The sequence below is a fragment of the Rutilus rutilus genome, assembly GCF_951802725.1.
Source record: "Rutilus rutilus genome assembly, chromosome: 13".
Classification (NCBI taxonomy): domain Eukaryota; kingdom Metazoa; phylum Chordata; class Actinopteri; order Cypriniformes; family Leuciscidae; genus Rutilus; species Rutilus rutilus.
Genome location: NC_140218.1, coordinates 22,859,516 through 22,883,476, shown reverse-complemented (window position 1 = coordinate 22,883,476; position 23,961 = coordinate 22,859,516). Strand labels below are relative to the sequence as shown.

General features: G+C 37.1%; 2 protein-coding genes across 4 annotated transcripts in view; both read right to left on the bottom strand.

Annotated features, from left to right (window-relative positions):
* Positions 1-18,524, bottom strand: part of lamb2 (laminin, beta 2 (laminin S)) — a 41,859-nt gene extending 23,335 nt beyond the window's left edge. Inside the window, exons 1-4 of one of the 3 annotated variants that reach the window (XM_084428358.1) lie at positions 18,287-18,524; positions 18,084-18,155; positions 2,581-2,750; positions 2,330-2,465 (exon numbers count right to left, since the gene is read on the bottom strand). In XM_084428358.1, the coding sequence (XP_084284484.1) occupies positions 2,330-2,465; positions 2,581-2,750; positions 18,084-18,114 (337 nt within the window). In that variant the 5' untranslated portion in view covers positions 18,115-18,155; positions 18,287-18,524. Of the gene's footprint in view, positions 1-2,329; positions 2,466-2,580; positions 2,751-18,083; positions 18,175-18,286 lie in introns of those variants that run through there. The other 2 variants (XM_084428360.1, XM_084428359.1) reach the window with 2 other exon arrangements.
* A 1,374-nt stretch (positions 18,525-19,898) lies between these two features.
* The window catches only part of lamb2l (laminin, beta 2-like), a 41,453-nt gene continuing 37,390 nt past the window's right edge, over positions 19,899-23,961 (bottom strand). Inside the window, exons 28-35 of the mRNA XM_084428357.1 lie at positions 23,374-23,621; positions 23,056-23,271; positions 22,835-22,979; positions 21,818-22,025; positions 21,590-21,731; positions 21,026-21,202; positions 20,761-20,920; positions 19,899-20,536 (exon numbers count right to left, since the gene is read on the bottom strand). Of these exons, the coding sequence (XP_084284483.1) occupies positions 20,400-20,536; positions 20,761-20,920; positions 21,026-21,202; positions 21,590-21,731; positions 21,818-22,025; positions 22,835-22,979; positions 23,056-23,271; positions 23,374-23,621 (1,433 nt within the window). The 3' untranslated portion in view covers positions 19,899-20,399. The remainder of the gene's footprint in view (positions 20,537-20,760; positions 20,921-21,025; positions 21,203-21,589; positions 21,732-21,817; positions 22,026-22,834; positions 22,980-23,055; positions 23,272-23,373; positions 23,622-23,961) is intronic.

Sequence of the window (23,961 nt, the reverse complement as noted above, 5' to 3'; positions counted from 1 at the left end):
TACTATTTAGACATACCCCCATATTTTTGTCATAATTGTGAACATTAAAGCAATAAAGGGGCCACGACAGAAGCCACTTGTGAGACACACAAGTGCTGAACAACTGATCTACTGTTCATTATACAGCATTGTTACAGAAAAGTCACTGAAGCCATAGTAACCATGAGCAAAAATAGTGACCATTTCCTGAAAATGCCCATACTTAATTCGCTCGTTTCCCTGAGCACAGAGAAGATACACATCTGACACACAGGGACCTCCCTCATGCACTTAAACTATTAAAGGAACTCTGTTAAGATGTAAAGAGGTATTGTTTGGGATAAAATGACATATAAGATCTAAATATAATTTCAGCCCATCAGCCATCAGTGTTTGGAAAGCTTCTCTGTAAGTGTAGCTTGCCAAGCTACAAGCTAATTAAAGTAGTAAAATCAGTAGTAGAGTATAAGCCACTAACAAAAAGAAGCTAACTACAAATAGCACTATGTTTATATCTAAATATATTACTTTATATTGAGTAATATATTTATAGCCAAATAGCTATTGAGTACACAATACAATGTTACATTAAAAACAACCATTTAGCATTTAACGCATTGCACTGCTACCTGTTAAAAAAAGTAACTTGTTACTAGACAATCAACATTATTTTTTTAAATATATCAACTACTATCATGCGAACATGTAGTTAAGTTAGTGGCGTCACTACTTTTAGTTAGTAACTCCCCAACACCCAACACTGCAGCCCACAAGTGCACTTAACAGAGTAAACAATAAATGCTGTGGGTGCATTAGGTTCAGATATCATCCTGACGCTTTTTCTTGCTCTTTCCCATCCTTCTCTTCCATGTTCTGCTCTATTAGAGATGTGGTTTCCTCTTTCATGCTCTCTGCCTCTCTCTGTGGGTATGCCAGCAACAGGCTGTCTGTAATTATCTGTAATACTGCAGGGCTTAGGGAGTGAGTGTATGTCAGGGTGAGCTTGGACATCTGAGCTTTGAAATACAGCCAAATCAACTAATAAACTTCCACTGTATCTGCACTCTTGTACATACTTCCATTCTGAGCATCTATCATTATTGTACTACAAAAAGTGAAGGCTGTCAATTTAAGTTGTTAATGGCCTGTGTTGCCAATTAAGTGACTTTGTCGCTAGATTAGCAACTATTCAGACCCCTCTAGTGACTTTTTTCATACAAAAATGTGACTAGTGACAATTCTAGCGACTTTTTGAACTGCTGGTTAACATGTAGTCAGTTACATCATACTCTTTCCATTGCATGACAGAAAATATGTAAATAAGAACAGTTTTATTGGAGCCACTTTTTGTATGTGTATTCAATGACTGTATGTAATGTCTTTGAATTATCCTCATTTGGGAGGTTTTGTCAGCAAATACATGTGGTTATTAATTTGATTAGTTAATTAGCATATGTAATTTCTAGTTATATAATATACAAATATTTATTTTATCATTTATATATTTTTTATTTACATAAATTTACATTACCGTTTAAATGGGGTCGGTAAGATGCAAAGTCTCTAATGGTCGCCAAGGCTAAAATACAGTAAAAACTGTAATATTGGGAAATATTATTACAATTTAAAATAACTGTTTTCTATTTTAATATATTTTAAAATGTAATTTATTCCTGTGAAGCAGAATTTTCAGCATCATTACTCCAGTCTCCAATCATTCTAATATGCTGATTTGCTGCTCAAGAAACATTTTTTATTATTATCAATGTTGAAAACAGTTGTGCTGCTTAATTCTTTTGCTCTTATTCTTTACTGTCCCTTTTGACCTTTTGAATGCTTCCTTGCTAAATAAAAGTATTAATTTCTTTCAAAAAACAAAGTCTTAATGACTTATTCTATGGACTGTTTTAGGCTGATTTGCCCCAGCACCGGGCTTCATTCTGAGTACACGCATCTCTCTCCCTCAGCCTCTGTGTTATTAATAGACGCACTAAACATCAACCTTCTAATAATACATGTGAAGCGTTTCCAGTCCCTGCCAAGCAGCTGGGTTTGGAGGGCTCAGGGAGGCAATCAAATTTCCTGGCAACATATTACTCTACATTTGACAAATGAAACCAAACGGATGTGTGGATTTCCATCAAAACATGGCTGAAGCTGTAGATTAGCACGCATGGTTTTCTGTATGTCTTAATTAACAGTTGGCTGAGGTTGAAGCCACGGTGCAGCGGTTAACACAGACACGTTGAGCTGTGGTGGGCATGCAGATCTGACTCTGATCTATGAGTCTCATAAAGCATTAAAAGCCCAAGAAAGTTCAGCTCGTCTGATACGAAGGTCATTCTCTCACCATTCTCAGACTGCCACCAGGACTTCTTGCGGTGTGCTTTGAAGGTGGTGATGACATTCTCGATGCGGTGACTCATGGAGTTGACAGAAGGTTCATAAGGTCGCCGTGAATCACAGTGGAAACACTTCTTCTCTTCCTACATAAGGTCAAGAGTCGAAAATGGAAAGGATCAGCGTGCACTGCAGCATCAGCATCTTCACAAAAAGCTCAAAATGGTGTGTGTGTGTGTACTGTCTATGACAACTGGTTACCTGCAGATGGCTGACAATGCAGTAGGGTTCTCTCCTCCGCAGGCCACAGGTGGACGATGCTTTCAAGTTCGTTTCCCGACCCACCAAGAGGTCACCGGTTGCAGGATAACAGCTTCCATGGGAACAGCCGTGAGCAAGATCAGGATCCTGCGCGCTGGCCGTTGACAGGACTTTTAAAGGAACAGAGAGAAACAAAATAGACATGATGAGCAGAACATGATTGTATTTTTGAAATGTTCAAGTAGAACCTTTAGAGTACAAGAAAAAATTAAACATCAAATTTTTGTTCTCTTGCCAGTTTGGCCAACCAGAGCTCAGAGCTCAGCACATGCCAAGTTTCCACAAAAAGTCCCTTTAGTCTGTGGTGCTAGGGAAAAACAAGGCTGTTTAGCATGATAGGAAATTATTTGGCTATATCAAATTAAGCCAAATCATGAATATTGTGGTTTTTTATTTGGCTATTTAGTTTCTCAAAGACTGCCATTAGTGCTTTTTCACTGGTATTTTCACAAGTACACTTCAGTAACAAGTAAGTAGGTAAGTAACATTGATGCTTTTACGTGAATCAAATGAAACTTTTGTAATGAATCAATTAAAAATAATGATTCATTGTTTCTGTGTGTGTTCAAATGTTTTAGTAAATAAAGATAAATAAGAGCAATACCTTTGTTTGGGGGATATAAATGAAAACGATTCTTAATCATGTTAATTTTATTGAAAAATACTATATAAATGTAATTAGATTTTATTTTCTACATTGAATATTTAGAATCTTTCTGTTTGGTCAAAAAGATGATTTCTCTGAGTGAAAAAAACCCTGAAAACTATTAAAATATTGCCAAAAGACTAAAAAAAAATATCAGTACAATACGTCTTTAGCTCTATTGATCAGCCCTAAACACTTGCGCTTTTTGCAGCCACGGTTAAATCTTGGGTTAAATCAAATCTCAAATGTAACTGTGTAGCTTTAATTAGAGAGAGAAAGAGAGACAGAGAGCAATCTTTTCCAACACCCAACAGCTGCTAAAAATTCCTGCCAGTGTCCCAAACAAACCATGTGAGATGATATTGGGGTCTGCAGTTATGAAAGCTGGGACTGCTTCAGACAGGTGCTGTGATACACATGTACACTACGTGTGTAATTTGTCTCGATAGATTTCTAGCATTTAATGTCAGAAATCAAATGTAAGCTAACACAAAAAAGAGAATTAAGAAAGTGTAGTCACGTGAATGGACTTGAGTAGCCTGGGAAAACTCTTGTTTACAGCATTTATCCATCAGAGATCTGTGCCTTCAACACAAGACAGCTGCGTCTGTCTGGCACCGTACCATCTCTCATCCTTCTGCCACCAAAATACACACACACACACACACACACACACAAGGACCTGACCTCACACATCCACATATGGAAACACACCCACCTTGAGTCAAACTCCAAAAAAAGTCTTACTGTAAACTATAGGAACTGATGGGAAAATGCCTGAGAAAGGAATTCAATTCAAATTCAAGGGAAAACCATCTCCATCTCTTTTCCCAACAGGCAGAGCAACTAAACACAGATAAGTCTAGATACACCAAATGCAATTTCTGAGCAATGACCGAGCAATGAATCTGGTGCTGATTTTACATTTGATCTTTCTGTCAGTGTGTTGACCACAAAGCAGTGAGAAAGTGTACAGAAGCTGAATTATGGGAAGCAAAGGCTTAAATGTGAGTGGAAGAGGAGTTTCTCTGTTAAAAGGGATAGTTCACCTAAAAATAAAAATCCTGTCATAATGTACTCAGCTTCATGTTTCAAATTTTGAAAAATGTCCATTGTTTTCGACCCTGTTAACTTTCATTGTATGGACATAAGGGTGAGTAAATGATGACACAATTTTTCTGTGCTCTATTCTTTTAAATATTCTTGACTATACAAGACCCAGCAGGTGGATTGAGGACGAAAAGTTCCCTTTAGGGATTGACAAATGGAAATAGTTTCTGATTTAGTTGCTACACCCACAATGAGCTATGATAAAAAAATGGTGACAGCGAGAACACAGTTCATACTGTTGTTGTCGTCATGTTTTCATGATGATCAAACCATGTGGCTTGGTTCATTTAGTAGCCTCTCACTCATAAATGCAGGTTTCATACTATGTCCGAAGGTCTGCTTGAGAAAGCTGCCCTTCAGTCAGTGTGTGTGCCACTCGCTGCTTCTGCCTTACATGGACAAGCTCTCAGGAATGTGGGAGGACAGCTGGCACGGCAGACATACCTCAGAGCTAACAAAGACCTGCTGTTTCCTTACTGTACTCACTGAGGAGATTTCAAACTAAATACCCCATAGTCAAGGTAGTCAAGTTTGCAGAAATACATCAAATGCATACGCATACCAGTCTTGGATGGTGTTGAATAGAATATACAGATTACAATAAATTAATACTGTTAAGTATATAGCACAATCTACGGAGCTCCGCACATGATTGGCGATATGGCAAAATATATCACTTTTTTTTTTTTTTTCAGGAAAATCACGATTCACGATTTTATTACTATTCTTTTCATGTTGGTTTTACTATTTTGCAAGTGACTGAGCATTACAGACAAACTAATGTCCCTATTTTAAAAACAAAGCCTTACAAGGTAACACAATATAAAACGGGCTCAGACACCAACACGGACACCGGCAACGGCATGGACACGGGCACCGTAACGGACACCGGCACCATCACCGTCATGGACACCGGCACCATCACCATCACGGACACGGCACGGACACTGGCACCGGTACGGACACCAACACCGGCGCGGACACCGGCATGGACACCAGTACAGACACCGGCACGTACACGGACATGGCACTGACACAGGCACCGGTACAGACACTGGCACAGACGCCGGCAATGGCATGGACACTAGGGTGGTCCTTATTTTTAAAGTCTCCAATTGTCATGCTCTTAACCCTTCAAATTGTTCCTTTATATAAGAAAATACAGCATGCCAATTTGTATGGCAGTAACATAATTACAGGTGGCTCAATAGCTTTAAACTTTCTGAGATTGATGATTTTCGTAAAAACAGATCATTTGAATTGGTATTGTACCTGGCTAGTAAAATTCCAAAAGAATCTCCATAAAAACATCTAATGCACCATATATTCCTAAATATGTATTTTAGATACATTTCTCAGTTTACTGATTGTAGAAACTAAATCCAAATTAATCCATCCATGACCCGTTTTAGCAGATTTACCTTTCCTGGTGGAATCAATACATATTTCTATTGATGATCACCTTGGTTATTGTTTGGGTTTAGAGCACATTTTTTGGTTTAAAAAATTACATTACGTTCCTTGAAATTGACCCGGAACTTTGGCCGAATCAAGCAGATTATCAGGAGGCACAGGCAACCATACATGCAATGAAAGTAGTTGAGAGAGGAGTGGCTCTGATTCAAGAATACAATGGCTATCTCACACATTCTGAAGAACAATTGCAGTTTCTCCTTCATGTGGTGGAAGATCACCGACGGATCTATCCAGACTGCATCTGGCTGCTGAGCATCAGAAATGAGGGATTGTTGAAAACTTTGTGCTTTTTTGAGATTGTTGTCATTGTTGTCATGTCAGTGTTGCTCTGATTTCAATAAAATGTAGTTCATTTGCAACAACTTTTAATATTACTTGCATATCACAATAACGCTGCACAGCTTAACATAGGCAATCTTCCACAAGATTGAGCTACCTCTAAATATAATTGTTTTGTCAACATTTTTGCATATTTCTAATTTTGAAGTTAAAAGGAACAGTTAAAGAGGTTAAGACACTAACATTTTGCAAAAAAAAAAAATTTTGGACTTGATAAGGACCACCCTAATGGACACGGGCACCGTCACGGACACGGGCACCATCACGGACACTGGCACCATCACCATCACGGACACCGGCACCAGCACCATCACCATCACGGACATCGGCACGGACACTGGCACCGGTACGGACACCAACACCGGCGCGGACACCGGTACAGACACCAGCACGTACATGGGCATGGCACTGACACAGGCACCGGTACGGACACCGGCGTGGACACTGGCATGGGCACGGAAACCGGCACGGACACCAACACTGACACTGGCACGTACACGTCACGGACAGCATCACAGACACCGGCATGGACACCGGTACGGACACCAGCACAACACTGGCATGAAACCTGCACGGACACCGGCACCGACACCGACACCGACACCGACACCGACACCGACACCGACACCGACACCGACACCGACACCGACACCGACACCGACACCGACACCGACACCGACACCGACACCGACACCGACAAAAAATGTGACTTTGACTTGGTGACATGAGACTCACCAACAGCAGTTACACAAACAAAACTAGACAAGATACAATGGAAACATGAGGGCTATTTATACACCAAGACAAATGACTAACAAGAAACACCTGTGAACAATCAAGATGATCAACCAATAAGAATATGAAGGCCTATATCGTGGCCACAAATTACAGTTTTTCTCAGTTGCTTTGGTGCATTTCTCACATCACTATTTACATTTGCACAACAGTTAGTTCAACCTCCACAACATTTAGTCATTTGTGCACATCATAGTAGCAGTTTCTCATTCCTTCCAACAAATTGCAAATGCTTTTGGACATGCAACAATTGCTTTCATACAACTCTCTGCTGTTTTATAACATTATCATTTGCTTATGTCATGTCAGTCAAAATTAACTATACTTGTGAATGCTGAATAGTCATTCCATATAAAACTAATAGTCCTCATTTTATTGCTTGAGTCATTACATACAAAAATGTTGAACTAGTTGTCAAAATCTGTCAAGCTAATTTTACACATTTTTTTAAATCTTTTTTTTCCCTGAAAATGTCTCCTAAATTGAAAAATTTCTCTCAGGTGAATCTCAGCTTTCACTGATGAGGAACGTCTGATTGTGCATGAATGATTACAGTCCTATGTATGTTGTATGTTCAGTTCCAATACAGTACTGTATATAGGCCTACTGCAATATTGTGTACAGTTGTGCACAGCTCTACCCAAAGGGAGTTTATGTTTGTTGTAAATAAGGGTGTATTTTTTCTTTTGCACAATGCTGTGAACAAATTAGAATTGCAAAGAGCATATGCAGTAAAAATGTGAAACATACATATTCAGTGTCTTGTACTCAGGTACCTCACTAAATACAGTAATGTGTAACTTTACTGTATTTTTCAAATGGCTGTGCAAATAGTATATAGTGCTGTCTTGAGCATTTCCAGGTAGTGTCACCAAGATCTGACTTTTTTGCATTGGAAAACATTTACAGAGTAAACTGTCATGACTATCTTGTTCATAAACAATGGTGTCAGGACTTTTCATCTTGATGACACTGACACTTTCATTGACATGCATACTTGCTTTTGAGGAATGAGCTATCCATTTTGAGCAAGAGACACGTTCAGTGCCATCAAAATGAAAAGTCCTTGTGTCATTGTGTACGGATAAGAAAGTCAAATTGCTTAGTCATGTTGTCAATAAAACACTGCACTCTGTTAGTATTACCTGATGTATGGCAACAGTTTGGATGACAGTTACTGTATTGAAATGTACAAAGCTGTGCTTCTTCTGTATGCCATATATCCATTTCAAAAGTACAAATTTACACACTACTGGATATGATTCACAGTTACACTTTTACTAGTGGTCTGACAAAAAAAAACATTAAAATATTATTGTGATATGGAAAAGAAATAGGGGCACAAAGGCCAAAAATACAACATTAGAAAGGCAAACACAGGAAAGACCCCTTAGGCAGAACTTTTATTTTGCATGCAGCACTGTATATATGCTTGACAATTGAAGGTTCATGAGATGCAACTTTGAGCTATTTCAGAGAACTGGTTTCTCATTGGTTGATCATTCTTTTCATTAGAGAAAGTCAAGATTCACTTGCATAATTCATCAATTCATGGCACATTTCCAAAAAGTCTAATAGATTGTGTAGAAAATATGCTTGACAGTTTATGACAACTAGATCAACCATTTTGCATTCAATGACTTATACGATGAACTAATGACTAGATGTTTTGAGGGGTAAGACTATTGCACAGAGAACTATTTAATACATTTTGAGCAACATGGCATTAGCAACTGATAATGTAGGAAACCACAGACAATTGTACATAATCAATTGCATGAATGTACCAAAGCAATTGCAACTTTTTCAAAAGAATGATAAACTGCTTTTATGATGTGCACAAGTGACATGATGTGGAGGTTGAACAAGTAGTTTTGAGAATTTCATTTCTGATCTGAGAAATGCACCAAAGCGACTGAGAAAAACTGTAATGCAGTTCTCAAAACAATTAGTACAAACTGCAAAACCTAGTTGATAAACTGCAAAAGCGTGTCACTTGCTCAAAATGGATAGCTCATTCCTCAAAAGCAAGTATTGATGTCAATGAAAGTGTCAGTGTCATCAAGATGAAAAGTCCTGACACCATTGTTTATGAACAAGATAGTCAAATGGCTTTGTCATGTTTTCATTATGACAGTTTACTCTGTAAATGTTTTCCAATGCAAAAAAGTCAGATCTTGGTGACACTACCTGAAAATGCTCAAGACAGCACTATATACTATTTGCACAGCCATTTGAAAAATACAGTAAAGTTACACATTACTGTATTTAGTGAGGTAACTGAGTACAAGACACTGAATATGTATGTTTCACATTTTTACTGCATATGCTCTTTGCAATTCTAATTTGTTCACAGCATTGTGCAAAAAATAAAAAATAAAATACACCCTTATTTACAACAACTCCCTTTTGGTAGAGCTGTGCACAACTGTAAACAATATTGCAGTACATATTGGAACTGAACATACAACATATATAGTACTGTAATCATTCATGCACATCCAGACATTCCTCTCTGGCCACATAATTTCATCTACATCACAGCGAATATCATCTCTTGCAATCAGAAAAAGAGAAAGGGTCTTTTTTTTTTAAATGTGTAAAATTCGCTTGACAGATTTTGACTACTAGTTCAACATTTTTGTATGTAATGACTCAAGCAATGAAATGAGGACTATTAGTTTTATATGGAATGACTATTCAGCATTCACAAGTATAGTTAATTTTGACTGACATGACATAAGCAAATGATAATGTTATAAAACAGCAGAGAGTTGTATGAAAGCAATTGTTGCATGTCCAAAAGCATTTGCAGTTTGTTGGAAGGAATGAGAAACTGCTACTATGATGTGCACAAATGACTAAATGTTGTGGAGGTTGAACTAACTGTTGTGCAAATGTAAATAGTGATGTGAGAAATGCACACAAAGCGACTGAGAAAAACTGTAACAATATGTTCCCACGAATTACTAACACATCAGCACGTTTTTATACGTTATTATAAATTATTATATTGTGAGTACAATTTAGTAAAACGAGGGACAGAATTAGTTAAACGTGGCCAAAATATATATATTATATACAGACAGACAGATAGATAGATAGATAGAAAGAAGGACGGACGGACAGACAGACAGACAGACAGACAGATAGATAGATAGATAGAAAGTAGGACGGACGGACGGACGGACGGACGGACGGACGGACGGACAGACAGACAGACAGACAGACAGACAGACAGACAGACAGACAGACAGACAGACAGACAGACAGACAGACAGACAGATAGATAGATAGATAGATAGATAGATAGATAGATAGATAGATAGATAGATAGATAGATAGATAGATAGATAGGCCGACAGATGGACTGATACACAGATAGATAGATAGATTTTTCTTGCTGTGAATATATGAATATATAGGGGGCTGCTATAGGGGCTGTGCAGTGATCCTGACAAGGTTCACTGACTCAGAATAGACAAACTCAGTCTCAGTGTAGTACAGTGCAGCCTGTAGTAGGGCAGAGTGTGTTATCTATATCTCTGAAAACACAGCCACAGGCCACAGTGATTGTGGACCGGCCATATCCCACAATGCTCTCTGGAGTCCTGTTTGTCCAGTCTGAGCAAATCATTTTATGGCTTTTTCTCTCTTACATACATTCAGACTTTCTTTTTCACTTTTTCATAAGTTTTTCTTTTTCTGTAAATCTAATAAACCTCCCTCCCTCTCTTATCTGTAGTCTTCGGTTTCTGCTGGTCTGGGTTTGGCTCTGTGTGCCAGGTAGGGATTATCACAGCTGGGACTGTCCGCTTTGTTCAAGAGCTCCACTTTTTCATTTTCTTGCATCTTTGCCCCTCTCAACTTTCAGAGGGGGATTGTTCTCGACCAGGGAAAGCAGAGAATCGACTCCTTGTGTCTCTAACCCCAGAGAGTCATTTTATCTTGGGGACTGTTCATTTGACAGGAGGGGAAAAAGTGACACTAGCATGGCACAGAAAACAGCCGGTCATTTCCTAAATAGACCATAAAGAAGCACAGGGGCCCCACTGAAACAAATTTAAGCAAGGTTTTTACACAAATACTGTGAAAAGCAGAAGAGCAGCTACACAAACTACCACAGGTCAAATGTAAACAGCATTTCAATTTAAAAATCTTGGTATGCATTGACCTTTGACGTACTGTCCACATCCGTCCACCTGCTGCTGGAATGCAGAGAATGAGGTAAGAATCTTCTACAGATCTGACCAGGGTTGGATGAACTGAAGCCAGAACTTCTAAATACGTGCCTTCCATACCGACCCTTACAGTGAAAAAGCTTCTACGATCTGCACACAAGGTCTCTAGCGTCCCTATATTCATCAGGGATGCGGTACCCGCTATCAAGGGTGTAACCTAAAAAAAACTGGGATCAAACGTAAAGTTTAAAGAATGTCATTGAAAACTCTACTACTATTCTGAATGTCGGAGAACATACTTATTGTCCACACCACATGTTACACTTAATTAGATTTTTTTAAAGTTTCCAAACGTATCCTTATGCTTTATTTTAAACAGTATATATACTGTTTTATTGTTTAAAACCTCCAATATTTTATTAGGTGAAATAAAAGGTTTGCTTGTGCTGTCTTTCTTTGAAGCAAATAACCTTTTGGATTTTTAGTATTTTATGGAAAATCGATTATTGCAAATTCAGAATAATCCGAAACATTCATTATAATTAAATTTTCATTTTTGAAAGTTACTGACCTCAAACTTTTAAACGGTAGTGTGTATATGTACTGAAATACAGAAATAATTAATATCATGATTTAAAGAGATGGGTTTTATCAACAAATCGAGAAAACAATGCAAAGACATTCATATGTTTTTAGGTGTGGCTTGAGTGACTAAATGCTTTTTGTGGCTACTGTGTGTGACAAAAGCAGACAAAGGCAGACTTAAACAGTTTCAATCTCCTCACAGTTCTGACTGTCAAAGCCTGAGCAAGACATGACAGTAATGATGATGCAGCATTCAGATGCCCTTGTGGGCAAATGTGAAATATAGAGAATACATGCGGATACAGGATGTTGCTGCTGGTAATCTTACTCCCTTTTCACAGAGTTTATTTTGGCACTGTGAGTCTAGTTAGTCTGACGAGAGGTGTCTGCTATTTGGAGCCCACTGCCCAGTCTCAAAGTCTGCTCTCTCCTCTAACCCTAGTGCTATTTCCAGATCCCGTCATATCTAGCTCCTCTCCAGTCACACATCCACACACACCTCTCCTAAAGTCTCTTTCCACGGCTCCTGTGGCTCCTCCAGTGAACAAAACAGCTGAAGACCTGACAGATGAACTGATGTCACCAATGAGAGAATGTCCTAGGATTAGAGATAATCAGTCTTTAGATAATTGTTTTTGAGTTTAAATGAAATACATAGACCTTTTCCCAATAAGATTGCTGCGAATAAAGCAGAAAGATGATGAATTGTATGTTCCTGCCCTACTCTCATACGGCATAAGTCAATGAGAACTGAGTAAAAAAATTAAATCTGCTAAAAACACATACATTCCAAACAACCTAACCACATTCACAGGTTTAACATGCTCATAGGTTTATCTGATCTATAAGGACAGTATTTTAGAGACCTTATGGAAATTAATCTTCTACCTGCACTGTTTAAAAGTTTGGGGTCAGTACAATTAAAAAAAATAAAAATAATGCTTTTAGTTAGCAGGAATCCATTAAATTGATCAAAAGTGACAAAATCCAACAGTGATTCTAACTAACACTTTTTAGTTAACTTTACTTAATGTCTTAACTTAATTGTTAAAATCTAGTAATCTGTACTATTCACATACTATACTTTGTTTACTCGGAAAACCCAAGTAAAGATGAATTGATTGGTTTGAGTTTGGTTTTTGAGGCAGGGAAATTCTTAATGGACTTTTCACTCATTTCCTCCACTTCTGCAGTTAATTTTCTCTCTTTGCATTCACTCATCTCCCAAAGTCATCTTGAATGTTGAATTGTCAATACAACTGAAACATTTTAGAGAACATCACATAAGCTGACTTCATAAATTGATGTTGATTTTCCTAAAATGTTTTTAGTCACCATTATGGCAATTAGTGTTCCCTTTGGTTGGGCACTTGGAACTTCATTTATACTACTGTAATTCTCTTCACATTGATGCAGCGATGCAATAAGAAATCAGTAATTTGGTTTAAAGAGAAGTTATATATATAAATATCCTATATATAAAATGTATGAATGAATGAATGATGTATAACATAACTATATTCATGTCAATTAATAATCTTTTATAATTTTGTTGCTAACACTTATGTCCTAAACACCTTGTGAAACTTTTAATTGGGTTTATATAATCCCTCTATATTTGTGGTCCATCTTGCAATTGATCATGCTTGAGTAACACAGACTTCAACATGCAGCATGTAAAACACAACAATGGTAACAATTATATTTTATTTAAAGTAAATTATCAAGTACTCTCTACAGTTATTTTTGAACTAAGCATTTGTCAGTACCACATTCCTATTTCACTTTACTTTTTTTTTTTTAAGGCAATCGGTTTGCATGCTTTTTTAAGTAAGTCGAACTAATTCGATTTTACAGTGTATGAAAGATTTCTATTCTCTTTTAAATGCTGTTATTTTGAACTTTCTAGTCATTAAAGAATCCTTAAAAAAGGATCACGGTTTACAGAAAATATAAGAAGCAGTTTTTACTGTACTTTTTGAACAGTATAAATGTAGTATAAATCCTAGCAAAGTATGTGAACTGACCTGTTAATTGCAAAAACAACAAAAAAGCTTTCCTTAATTCTGAACGGTTGAACAGTTGCCCTCTTAAAAAGCCTCCACATATTTTAGAAATTAGTGATTTCTATTAACTAGTAGTTTTCTTTTGTGATTACGTCCCTGCAATAGTGCTGGTAACTACGGTTAATAAATTGAACCTTACTGTAAAGTGTTGCTAAATTAGTTGAAATGTTCTTTGAAGGAGTTGCTGGAGCTGTTCCAGCTCAATAAAGAGGATGTTCTGTGGGCAGGTTCTCCGGGGAATACGGGTACAGCATGAATTATAATGTTTCTGCACAACTTCCCTTGACCTGCATGAGAGATCATTCTTCATTCCCTCAGGACAGTCTGTTAAAATACTTCATATCCTGACAATCACATATGGAGGTATATACAGCTGTGACACATACGTGTCCACATGTGGAGCATGAGATTTGCCAGGAATCAGAAGGTCAAAGGACTGAGAAAGTGTGAGAAATGTGAGAAAAGTGTTTCAATCTGTGAACCAATCATTCTTTGGAGTCGACTCTTTTCAATAATAAATCCATATCACAAAACTGTTCTGCATGTTCTGTTCAGAAGAAAAAAATGTACGGTGCGTTTATGACTTTTTTGAAGCTCTAGTGCATGGAAAAGAGCGACCAGAAGGAATAAAAATCATGCGGGTTTGGAACAACATGAGGGTGAGTAAACAATGCCCCTTCCAACTGATTGGGGCATCTGGAAAATCGACTGTCTGGAGAAGAAAAGGTGAAAGCTACCATGGGTTCTGCATCATGCCAACAGTGAAGCATCATGAGACCATCCCTGCATGGGATTGCTTTTCATCCGAGGGATTGGGCTCTCTCACAATTCTGCCTAAAAAAAAATTCCATGAATAAAGAATGATGTCAATATGTCCTGCAAGACGTTTGATAGACATCTCCCAACGATCCGGAGCAATTTGATGGAGCACCATGTCACAAGGCAAGAGTGATAATGAAGTGGCTCGGAGATCATTACATTGAAATATTGGATCCGTGGCCAGGCAACTCCCTGGATCTTAATCCCAGAGAACCCGTGGTCAATCCTCAAAAGGCGAGTAGACAAGCAAAAGTCCACAAATTGTGATGAACTCTGAGCACATATAATAAGGCAAGAATGGATCGCCATCACTAAGGATTTGGCCCAGAAGCTGATATCCAGCATACCAGAGCAAATTGCAGAAGTTATGAAGAAGAAGCGTCAACACTGACACAATATTGACTGTTTGCATATTTAATGTTTTTGCAGTAACAATTTACAATAAGGTTCATTAGTTAACATTAGTTAACTACATTAATTAGCATGAACTAATAATGAACTCCACTTATACAGAATTTATTCATCTTTGTTAATGTTAATTTAAACATTTACTAATCCATTATTAAAATCAAAAGTTGTATTTGTTAAATGAACTGTGAACTAACATGAACATACAGTGAATAACTGTATTTTTATTAACTAACAAAGTGACAAATGTATTGCTCATGGTTAGTTCATGTTAGTTAATACGTTAACTAATGTTAACTAATGAACCTTATTGGACAGTGTAACCGTTTTTGCAAATAAAAGCCTCATTTTCCATAGAAACATGTCAAAAATAATCTAAAAACACTGAAGCAGTAAACTTTGCGAAACACAAAAGTTATGTCACAGACAATACTTTTGGCCATGACTGTCTGATGCTTCTCTCTTTAGAAATCTCTTTCCCCAAGGCAGAAATCTTATTCAACTCGACTCGTGTAAACAGACACGTTTCTTTGCCTTTCATTTCACCACCTCTCCACCCCCCGCATTAGTCCTTTCTTCTATTCCTCTCCTCCACATTGCACCAAAGCTTTAGATGAAACTTGTGAACAAAGGTTCCTTACGGCTTTTCATCTTCTTTTCATCAAGGCTTTCTTTTTATTTCATTTTTTTTTCCTCTGAAGATGAATAGACAGCTTGAATGAATTATTACATGATTTTTGGAGAAAGTCTATGATGGAATTGTAGGGTCCTCTAACACAAATGATCAATTATATCAATTATAAAGTGCTTAATTCTTAATTGTGATTGGTCGGCACAAATTATATATGCCCCATTCACACAAATATCACAGGAGGTCATCTAGTGGTATCAGACATTATTAGCATATATATATATAATGCACTTTTTTATGTTGGGCTAATGAAAATGTTGACAGGGCTACTGGTCCAAACATGCAAGCAGAAGAAACCTGCATGTAAATTGCAACCGTGCATATGCAAAATCATGAACAAAATCAATGATGGTAAATTCATGATCATTTCTAAACCAGTTCCAACAATATCTGTGGGCCAACTCTATCCACAATCAACTTAAATTAACTCTGTCTGTGAACAACGTTGTCGCAGTCGAACAATCCGTGAATCGTTCAATGGCCTTTAAAATTAAACTCAGACAGGCAGTAGACGATAAATGTGACAGCAACTAAATAAGAGCATCTCCTCATCAGCTGTCTGCCTCCTACAAACCCGCTACTTTCATTAGAGGCTCACCAAAAATAACACTCCCACTGCTCTGCCTCTGACACCTCCACATTCTCTCCAGCTTTATCAATCCTCTCAGACACAGAGGCTCCTACCGAGCCCTGGAGCCCATCACTTACACAAAACTTACAGCGCACGACAGCTGGACAGTAACGCTAAATGATAAAGAAAGACATGGAACACAGTAAATACACTGAGGACACTAATGAGTGAGGTCTGGAGTATATATGGAAACGAGACTGTGACTCTTATCAGTACATACAAAGTAATACGTACAATTCCTCTAATTGGATATTGACCTTACTGTGGCTTCTTTAAAAGGCACGAGGAATCAAATTTCCTAATATTTTAAAATAAGGGTTTAATCTAACTCAAACCTTCCTTTCAAGTCTAAAAATCTCATTTATTAAAACTGAACTGCAAAAATGACTTCTGAAACTTTCTGATGTCAGAGAGATGTTTCATCCGTTCACCGCATTACTTGCCTATTAGGAGATTAGATTTAGATTTAACACCAGAAGAAGGAAAGACAACAGTAAAAAGTGTAGGAAGTCTGCCAAACCGTGTGCTGGAACAGGGTTCCCAACTTCATTATTGGCAAATTATTAAATACTTTTATTCAAATTGCTAATAAAACTCTTAGTCTACTAAACCATTGAATTTATCAACATGCACCATCAATAAACCATTTTAATAAGATCATGTAAATGTTCTATTTTGCTAGAATTGATTTCATTCACTTTAATTTGTTATTTCTAATCACAATCCCACTGAAGGTCATTCAGATAATGGCAAACTCCCAGTTGTGATTTGAGAAAGAAAAAGTTGAGAAAAAGGGAATGTGAACGTCGGTATTCTCGAATGAGCAGATTTAGACTCATATAGGTGTGCCTAATTCATCAAAGAACAATCAAGGATGCATATATTTGGTTAACGCTATTGCAAAGATGAGAGAACCTGAGTTAATTAAATGAGTGAAGAACTGTCACTCATTAATCCAAAACACATGGCCTCTCTGTAACCTGCTGACCTCTTGTTTACCTTTAAGTATGCCTGTAAATTTGTTTCAACTTGAACTAGACAGACAGAGGAAATAAGCAAATAGGCTAATTGGATGCCGGAGGGGGGTAATAACATGGTCTGGAGACCTTTGGCTTTGAGAAAGAGCCTCCCTTCAGACTCATTGTTTGTGTGGAGCATCACAAGTCAACTGAGCCGAGTCTACTGAGACATCAATAGAGTAGACTTCAATTATATTAACAGGTGCAAAGGATTCATGGGTCTTGTGTGGGGTCAGGCACAAAGACATTTGGTGAATGGTTAAACGTGGCCATACACATTTAATGCAAAGAATGTATTAGTTACTTTCTATACATTCATACTGTAGGCGTAGGAGAGGTATTAGACCTATGCTTAAGGTTAATACTTCTGGCCCCAAAAGTATATCTAAACATACATAAAGTCTATCAGTCTGGCCCACTATGAGTGCCAAATAGGCTATGAAACACTTGCATATCAATATATGGAAAAAAAGAAGAGAGATTTTCAAATGGCAAAATGTATAATATAGTAATAAAATAAAATAAACAGCTGTCTCTCAAAAGCGGTATAGAGAAGGCACTTGCACCGGGAAAAAATAAAATAAAATAAATAAATAAATCATAATCCATTTAACATCTGTACAAAGCATATTTACATACATTGTAGAAAATTGATTCACTATTCAAGCTACACTTACCATAGATGAACAGTAAGAGAAGCGCGCGCATGGTGCGCTTTATGATGAGCTCCCTTCTGCTGCCGCGCGCCTCTAAAATATATAAAAATCACTATTCAGCAGTCACACAACTTCACCTTACTTTCACATAAAACCTTTAGTAACATCAGAAATAATACGCAAACGTACGCATTTCTTTAATAATGCTGGAAGCGAGTACTCACGTTTACTGTGATACTGTCGATGGTCAAGCTGTTCTTTAAGCCAATGAGACTTTGGGCGATATCAGAGTCAGACGGACTTTCTGAAGTCCTGTTACAGCTGTGGAAATGACTGGTGGAAAACATTCGCTGGAGTAAAGTGATTCCTGCGAATCGTAAAGCAACATGGTCCTCTGGGAACAGGGAATTCCACTCAGCGTCTTGGAAAAAATAATCCACTACTTGTTTTCCGGAGCGCCCTGCACATGAACGCGCGTAGTCGAACAGGAATGCGCGCGCTCCTCAAAACTGAATCAAAAGGACGCTCACAATAAACAGTAAGTAATAGTAGTAAAACTTACACACCACTGTAACATTCATTTTTTAAATTGTGTTAAGGAAAGCTGCATGATTGTTTAAGCAACAATGTAGACTAGATATTAATGCAAATAACAAATGAAAGACCTTCATGTTACACATTGTCTGGTTATGTGAGTAGGCTAGCTCACAAAATTATTTTATTAGTAACTTATTTCAACCAGTGATATTCAAGCCAGACCTAGAGACCCACAGTAACAGGATAAAGCCTGTTTACTGAAGCGATTTATTAAACATCGTTTCCTATGAAATGTACAATATAGGACGTCAAGGAGAAGACAGTCAAGAGGAATGAAAAATATAGTGTGGAACAAATATGATTTTGTGGTATGATATGAATCAAAGCTCTTAGCTCAGGGTCAACTAAAGCCACTGATCCAAACACAGACAGGATTACAAATGAACATGACCTGCCAAAACAGAAAGGATAACGCAAAGATAAAGAAGTTAATAGGCACAGATTTAAAGGTTCAAAATATAATGCCGAAACAAACCTGAAATATTCATTGGAATCATAAAACATTATGTTTCATAGTAATTATGTCCCACAGTCTGTTGCATGTTTTCTACCATCTCTATCGCCCTCTCCTGTAGATCAGATGTAATTCATAAAATAGCTGTGTCTGTTTCTTCATATAAATAAAACAGAACAACTTTTAAATTCCATATCAAAGGTTTAATGTGTTCATATATGTTTTATACACAATATGAAAATATGATATGGTGTTAGGCACTTCATTGTGTCTATGTACACCACCGTTCAAAAGTTTGGAGTCGGTAAGATAAAAAAAAAAAATGTTTTTGAAAGACATGCTCACCATAGGTACATTTGTTTGATCAAAAGTACAGAAAAAAAACCCAGCAATATTGTGAGTATAATATCAATTTAAAAGACCCGTTTTCTTATATATATATATATATATATATATATATATATATCTTATATATATTTCTTATATCTTTTTTATATATATATTTTATCCAGTACTGAAAGACATTTATTTTTATAATCAATGCTAAAATAAATGCTTAATATTTTTGTGGAAACAATAATTTTGTTTTTGTTTTTGTTGGATTCTTATATGAGTAGAAAGTTAGAAGAAACACCATTTATTTGAAATAAAAATCTTTTGTAATAATTATTTATGTATTTACTGTCACTTTTGATCAGTTTATTGCATTGTTGATGAATAAAAGAAATATATATATATATATATATATATATATATATAAAAAACATTACTGACCCCAACATTTTGAACAATACTAGGTTACACAACAGTTTATTTAATACAGTGGTTCTCAAATTGTGGTCTGATTTGATTGGCTTATTTAAAAAAAAAAAGAAGAAGAATTTAACACTGAATTCATAAAAAAAAAAAAAACCTCATAAAGATGAATTAACTGATACTGTTAACATTAAATATAAGTGACGGTTCTGTTTCACTGTATGTTTCAAAGCTGACAGTCAGCTAGTTTCCACAAAATAAGAACAAAACAGCAGTTCAGAAACTGTGTTGATGGCTCAAGGACATCAAATGAGACTTGGCATATTAGGTCATCTGCAGATTGTTTTACTGCTCTCCAACACCTGAAAAGGTTATGACAATAGAGCTAGTGCTTCATTCTGAAGTGTCATCAATGTCAAAGTTGTTGATTCTTATTGAAATTGCAATTTGGGTCATAATTAAACAATATGTGAATCACACAGATTGAGAGGATCAACTGATTCCAGGATTTTGTCATTTATTTACAGTTCCTACTGACAGTTATTGTAGCCCATGACTTTTAATCTGATAAATTCTTTGATGTCTGTAACGTTTTTCTCCAGATCTGCCAGTTCATCCCGCTGATTCTGCATCTTCAGCTCGTTCTTGTTTAACTTTCTCTCCAGTTCTTCAGAGGAGGGAAGCAGAAAAAAACGAGGAGATGAGAAAAGAGCCAAATACAGATTAATATATTTAAATAACTCAGAATTAAGTTTAATAGCAAAATGACAGTATAAATAACACATACTGTAAATGCTTAATGATAATGCCCTTGGCTCATAGGTTCATTTTAGCTGCCATAAATTTCCAGTGCTTTACTATAGTAAGTGTTTAATGCAGTCGGACACATACTTCTGAGGGTTTCCATGCCCATGGTGGCCTTATTCAGCAGTTCCTCTGCTTCTTTCTTCATCTCTATGGCTCTCTGGCTAACATTACCCTCTCCCGTTCCTCCCACTGAGTCTACTTTCTCTTTCAGCTCCTTGTACAGATTCTCAGCATTTGTCAGATCCTGGTAAACACAAACATGCATTAATGTTATATTATAAAATAACATTGATGTTAATGCCTGAAGCACTGAACAAATGCAGCCAGGTGTTCACACTCATACACAGACCTCTTGAAGTCCAGCAGCCTCTTGAGTTGCATTGTCCGACTGGGCTTTGGCATCTTTTGCCATCTCCCTGTTCTGCTCCGTTTTATTCTTCAATAAATCCACTCCATCCGACAAATTGGCCAATCGCATCATCACATCCATGAGGCTGTTGTCTAAATTTAAGAGTTTGTTGTCAACCTGTTCGAGAGAGGGAGAGAAAGGAGATTAGATCAGATCGTACACTACTGTTTGGGGTTAATATTAAAACAAAAACTTTACAATAGACACATTAAATTGATCAAAAGCAACCTTGAAGACATTTTTCTAGAGCAGAAAATCAGCATATTAGAATGATTTCTGAAGGATCATGTGACACTGAAGACTGGAGTAATGATGCTGAAAATTCAGCTTTTCCATCACAGGAATAATGACTTTACTGGATTTTTGATCAAATAAATACAGCCCGGTTGAGCATTAGAAACTTCTTTCAAAAACATTAAAATATTTTTACAGACGGCAAACTTCTGAATGGAAGTGTAAGTTTATAAGCATATTTATATAAATGGAGCAACGTATCAGGTTTACCGTGGTAGTGATGTTCTGGGCATTTTTGAGGTTTTCCATTGCTGTGGTCATTTCCTTCTCAGCTTTCTTTATGGCACTTTGAGAGGTTTCAAGTGCTTCTTTAGTTTTATTGATATTATTGCTCACTCCTTCAGCTTGTGACCTGGGCAAACACAAAATCACACACAAATGATCATTGACGGAATACAGATTTCTGTGTAAGAGCGTAAACAACATTCTCTCACTTACTTTGCATCTTGTGCTCTTTTAAGCAGATCCTTGACCTTGGCCAGTTGCTCTGAGGTGTGGTTGATCAGCTCCTCCACGTTGGTGAGGTTGTCGATGTTTTCTTTGATTTGATTGACTATGTTGTTCATTACGGTCCTGTTGACTGGCAAGGAGATCGCCAAAACCTGCTGGGCCACCTTTTCAATGCTTTCTGGATCTGCTCCCTCCTCTATATATAATGTGAATATAACATGAGTTGTACTATTGAAAATGTATCATACATGATATTTTGCATTTATCATAATTAAACATTTTAAAATGACAGGTTGTGCAAACATTTAAATTTATTCACCCTCGTTATTTAAAATCTGAATGATTTTCTTTCTTCTGTAGAACGCAAAAGATGACATTTTGCAGTATCTCCAAGCGATCAGCTCCAGACCGAGAAATTAATACTTTTATTAAGCAAGGATGCTTTAAATTGATCAAAAGTGACAGTAAAGACATTTATAATCTTACAAAAGATTTCTATTTCGAATAAATGCTGTTCTTTTAAACGTTCTATTTTTTCAAATAATCCTGAAAAACATGCATTACGGTTTCCACAAAAATACGAGTGTTTTCAACATTGATATGAATAAGAAATGTTTCTTGAGCATCAAATCATCATATTAGAATGTGACACTGAAGACTGGAGCAATGATGCTGAAAATTCCTGTAATAATAATAATATTTCCTGTCATTTTGAATATATATATATATATGTATTAGAATAGAAATAATTTAAATTGTAATTATATTTTACAATGTTACTGTTTTTACTGTATTTTTGATCAAATGCAGCCTTGGCGAGACATTAACATTAAAAAATCTTACAGACTGCAAACTTTTGAAAGGTAGTGTGCATAAAATATCCTTTAAACCTTCCAGAAATTCAAACAACATGAGGGCGAGTACATTTTCATTTTTTCCCCCTTTAATGCCACTGCATTTCCCGACACAACAACAATATTGACACATAATCACTCAATCACTGACCGTTCAAAAAATCTCGAATCTTCTGAATGAAGTCTTTGAGTATCTTGTTGGAGTTCTCAAAGAAATCTTTCTTGCTCTGGGCTTTATCGAGAGTGTCCTTCGCTTGAGTCTTCACAGTCTGGGTGAGTGTGGCGATGTCTCGAAGCTGAGATGTAAGCAGAGATTATTTCAGGCTTTTTTTTCTCAGCACACACACAACTGCACATGCTCAACCTGTTTACCTTTTTAGCCATGGTTTGTAACTCCTCGCTGGCAGCGGTCAGGTTCTTATGAACATCATCAGCGTGGCCCAGGGCCGTCACTGAGGCACCAACGGTTCCATTACATCCTTTCCCTCCACACTTCAGCGCACCGTCTTGGTCACGACAACCAGCTCCTCCACAAGGGCTATCAGGACAGCTACTATTTGCCTTAGCATTGCCATGGCCACCACATACCTTAAGGCATAATAGAAACAAGGATGCGTCACTGATCTAGCTAACAGTTCTCTGCCGCTCCCTTACTGGTCCCAAGCCAAAAGTTTTGCCCAAAGTCTCTACCTTGTTGCTGAGATGACGGACATTTCGGTCTATCTCATTAGCTTTTTCCTTCAGTTCAGACAAAGACCTATTGTTGGCAGCAACTGTACGCAGGAAGCTGTTCTTTCTCTCTTTCAGCAGGGCTTCGGTACGGTTACGTGTGTCTTGAGACTGTTCCACGGGACTTTGGGGTCCGTATACGGAGGCGTTACAGCGCTGCTCTGAATTCAGTGAACTCTGGTAGTACTTGCGCACGTTTTCAAATTGCTCTGTAAAAGAATAATGACAAAAGGCATCAACGTGGGTTAAATGTTTTTGACAAAATGATGGTGAATGAAAAGGAGGTCTGGTCATGAGCAGGCAATGGTGTAATCTATAGTTTTTATGCACATTTTTCTAGGCAAAATCTATCGAGAGGACGTCAAAATTGTGAACAGGCTTTTGCAAACCTATTTTAATACCTTAATATGGCAGTGAAACAGGATATTCAACAAAAGAAAAATGAAAGGTTTTATTGATTTCATTTCTATAAATTGGATGGAGAAAAGTGTGTTAAATGTCAGAATGGAGTCATAATGAATGAGAGCTTACTAAAATAATATCCAAATA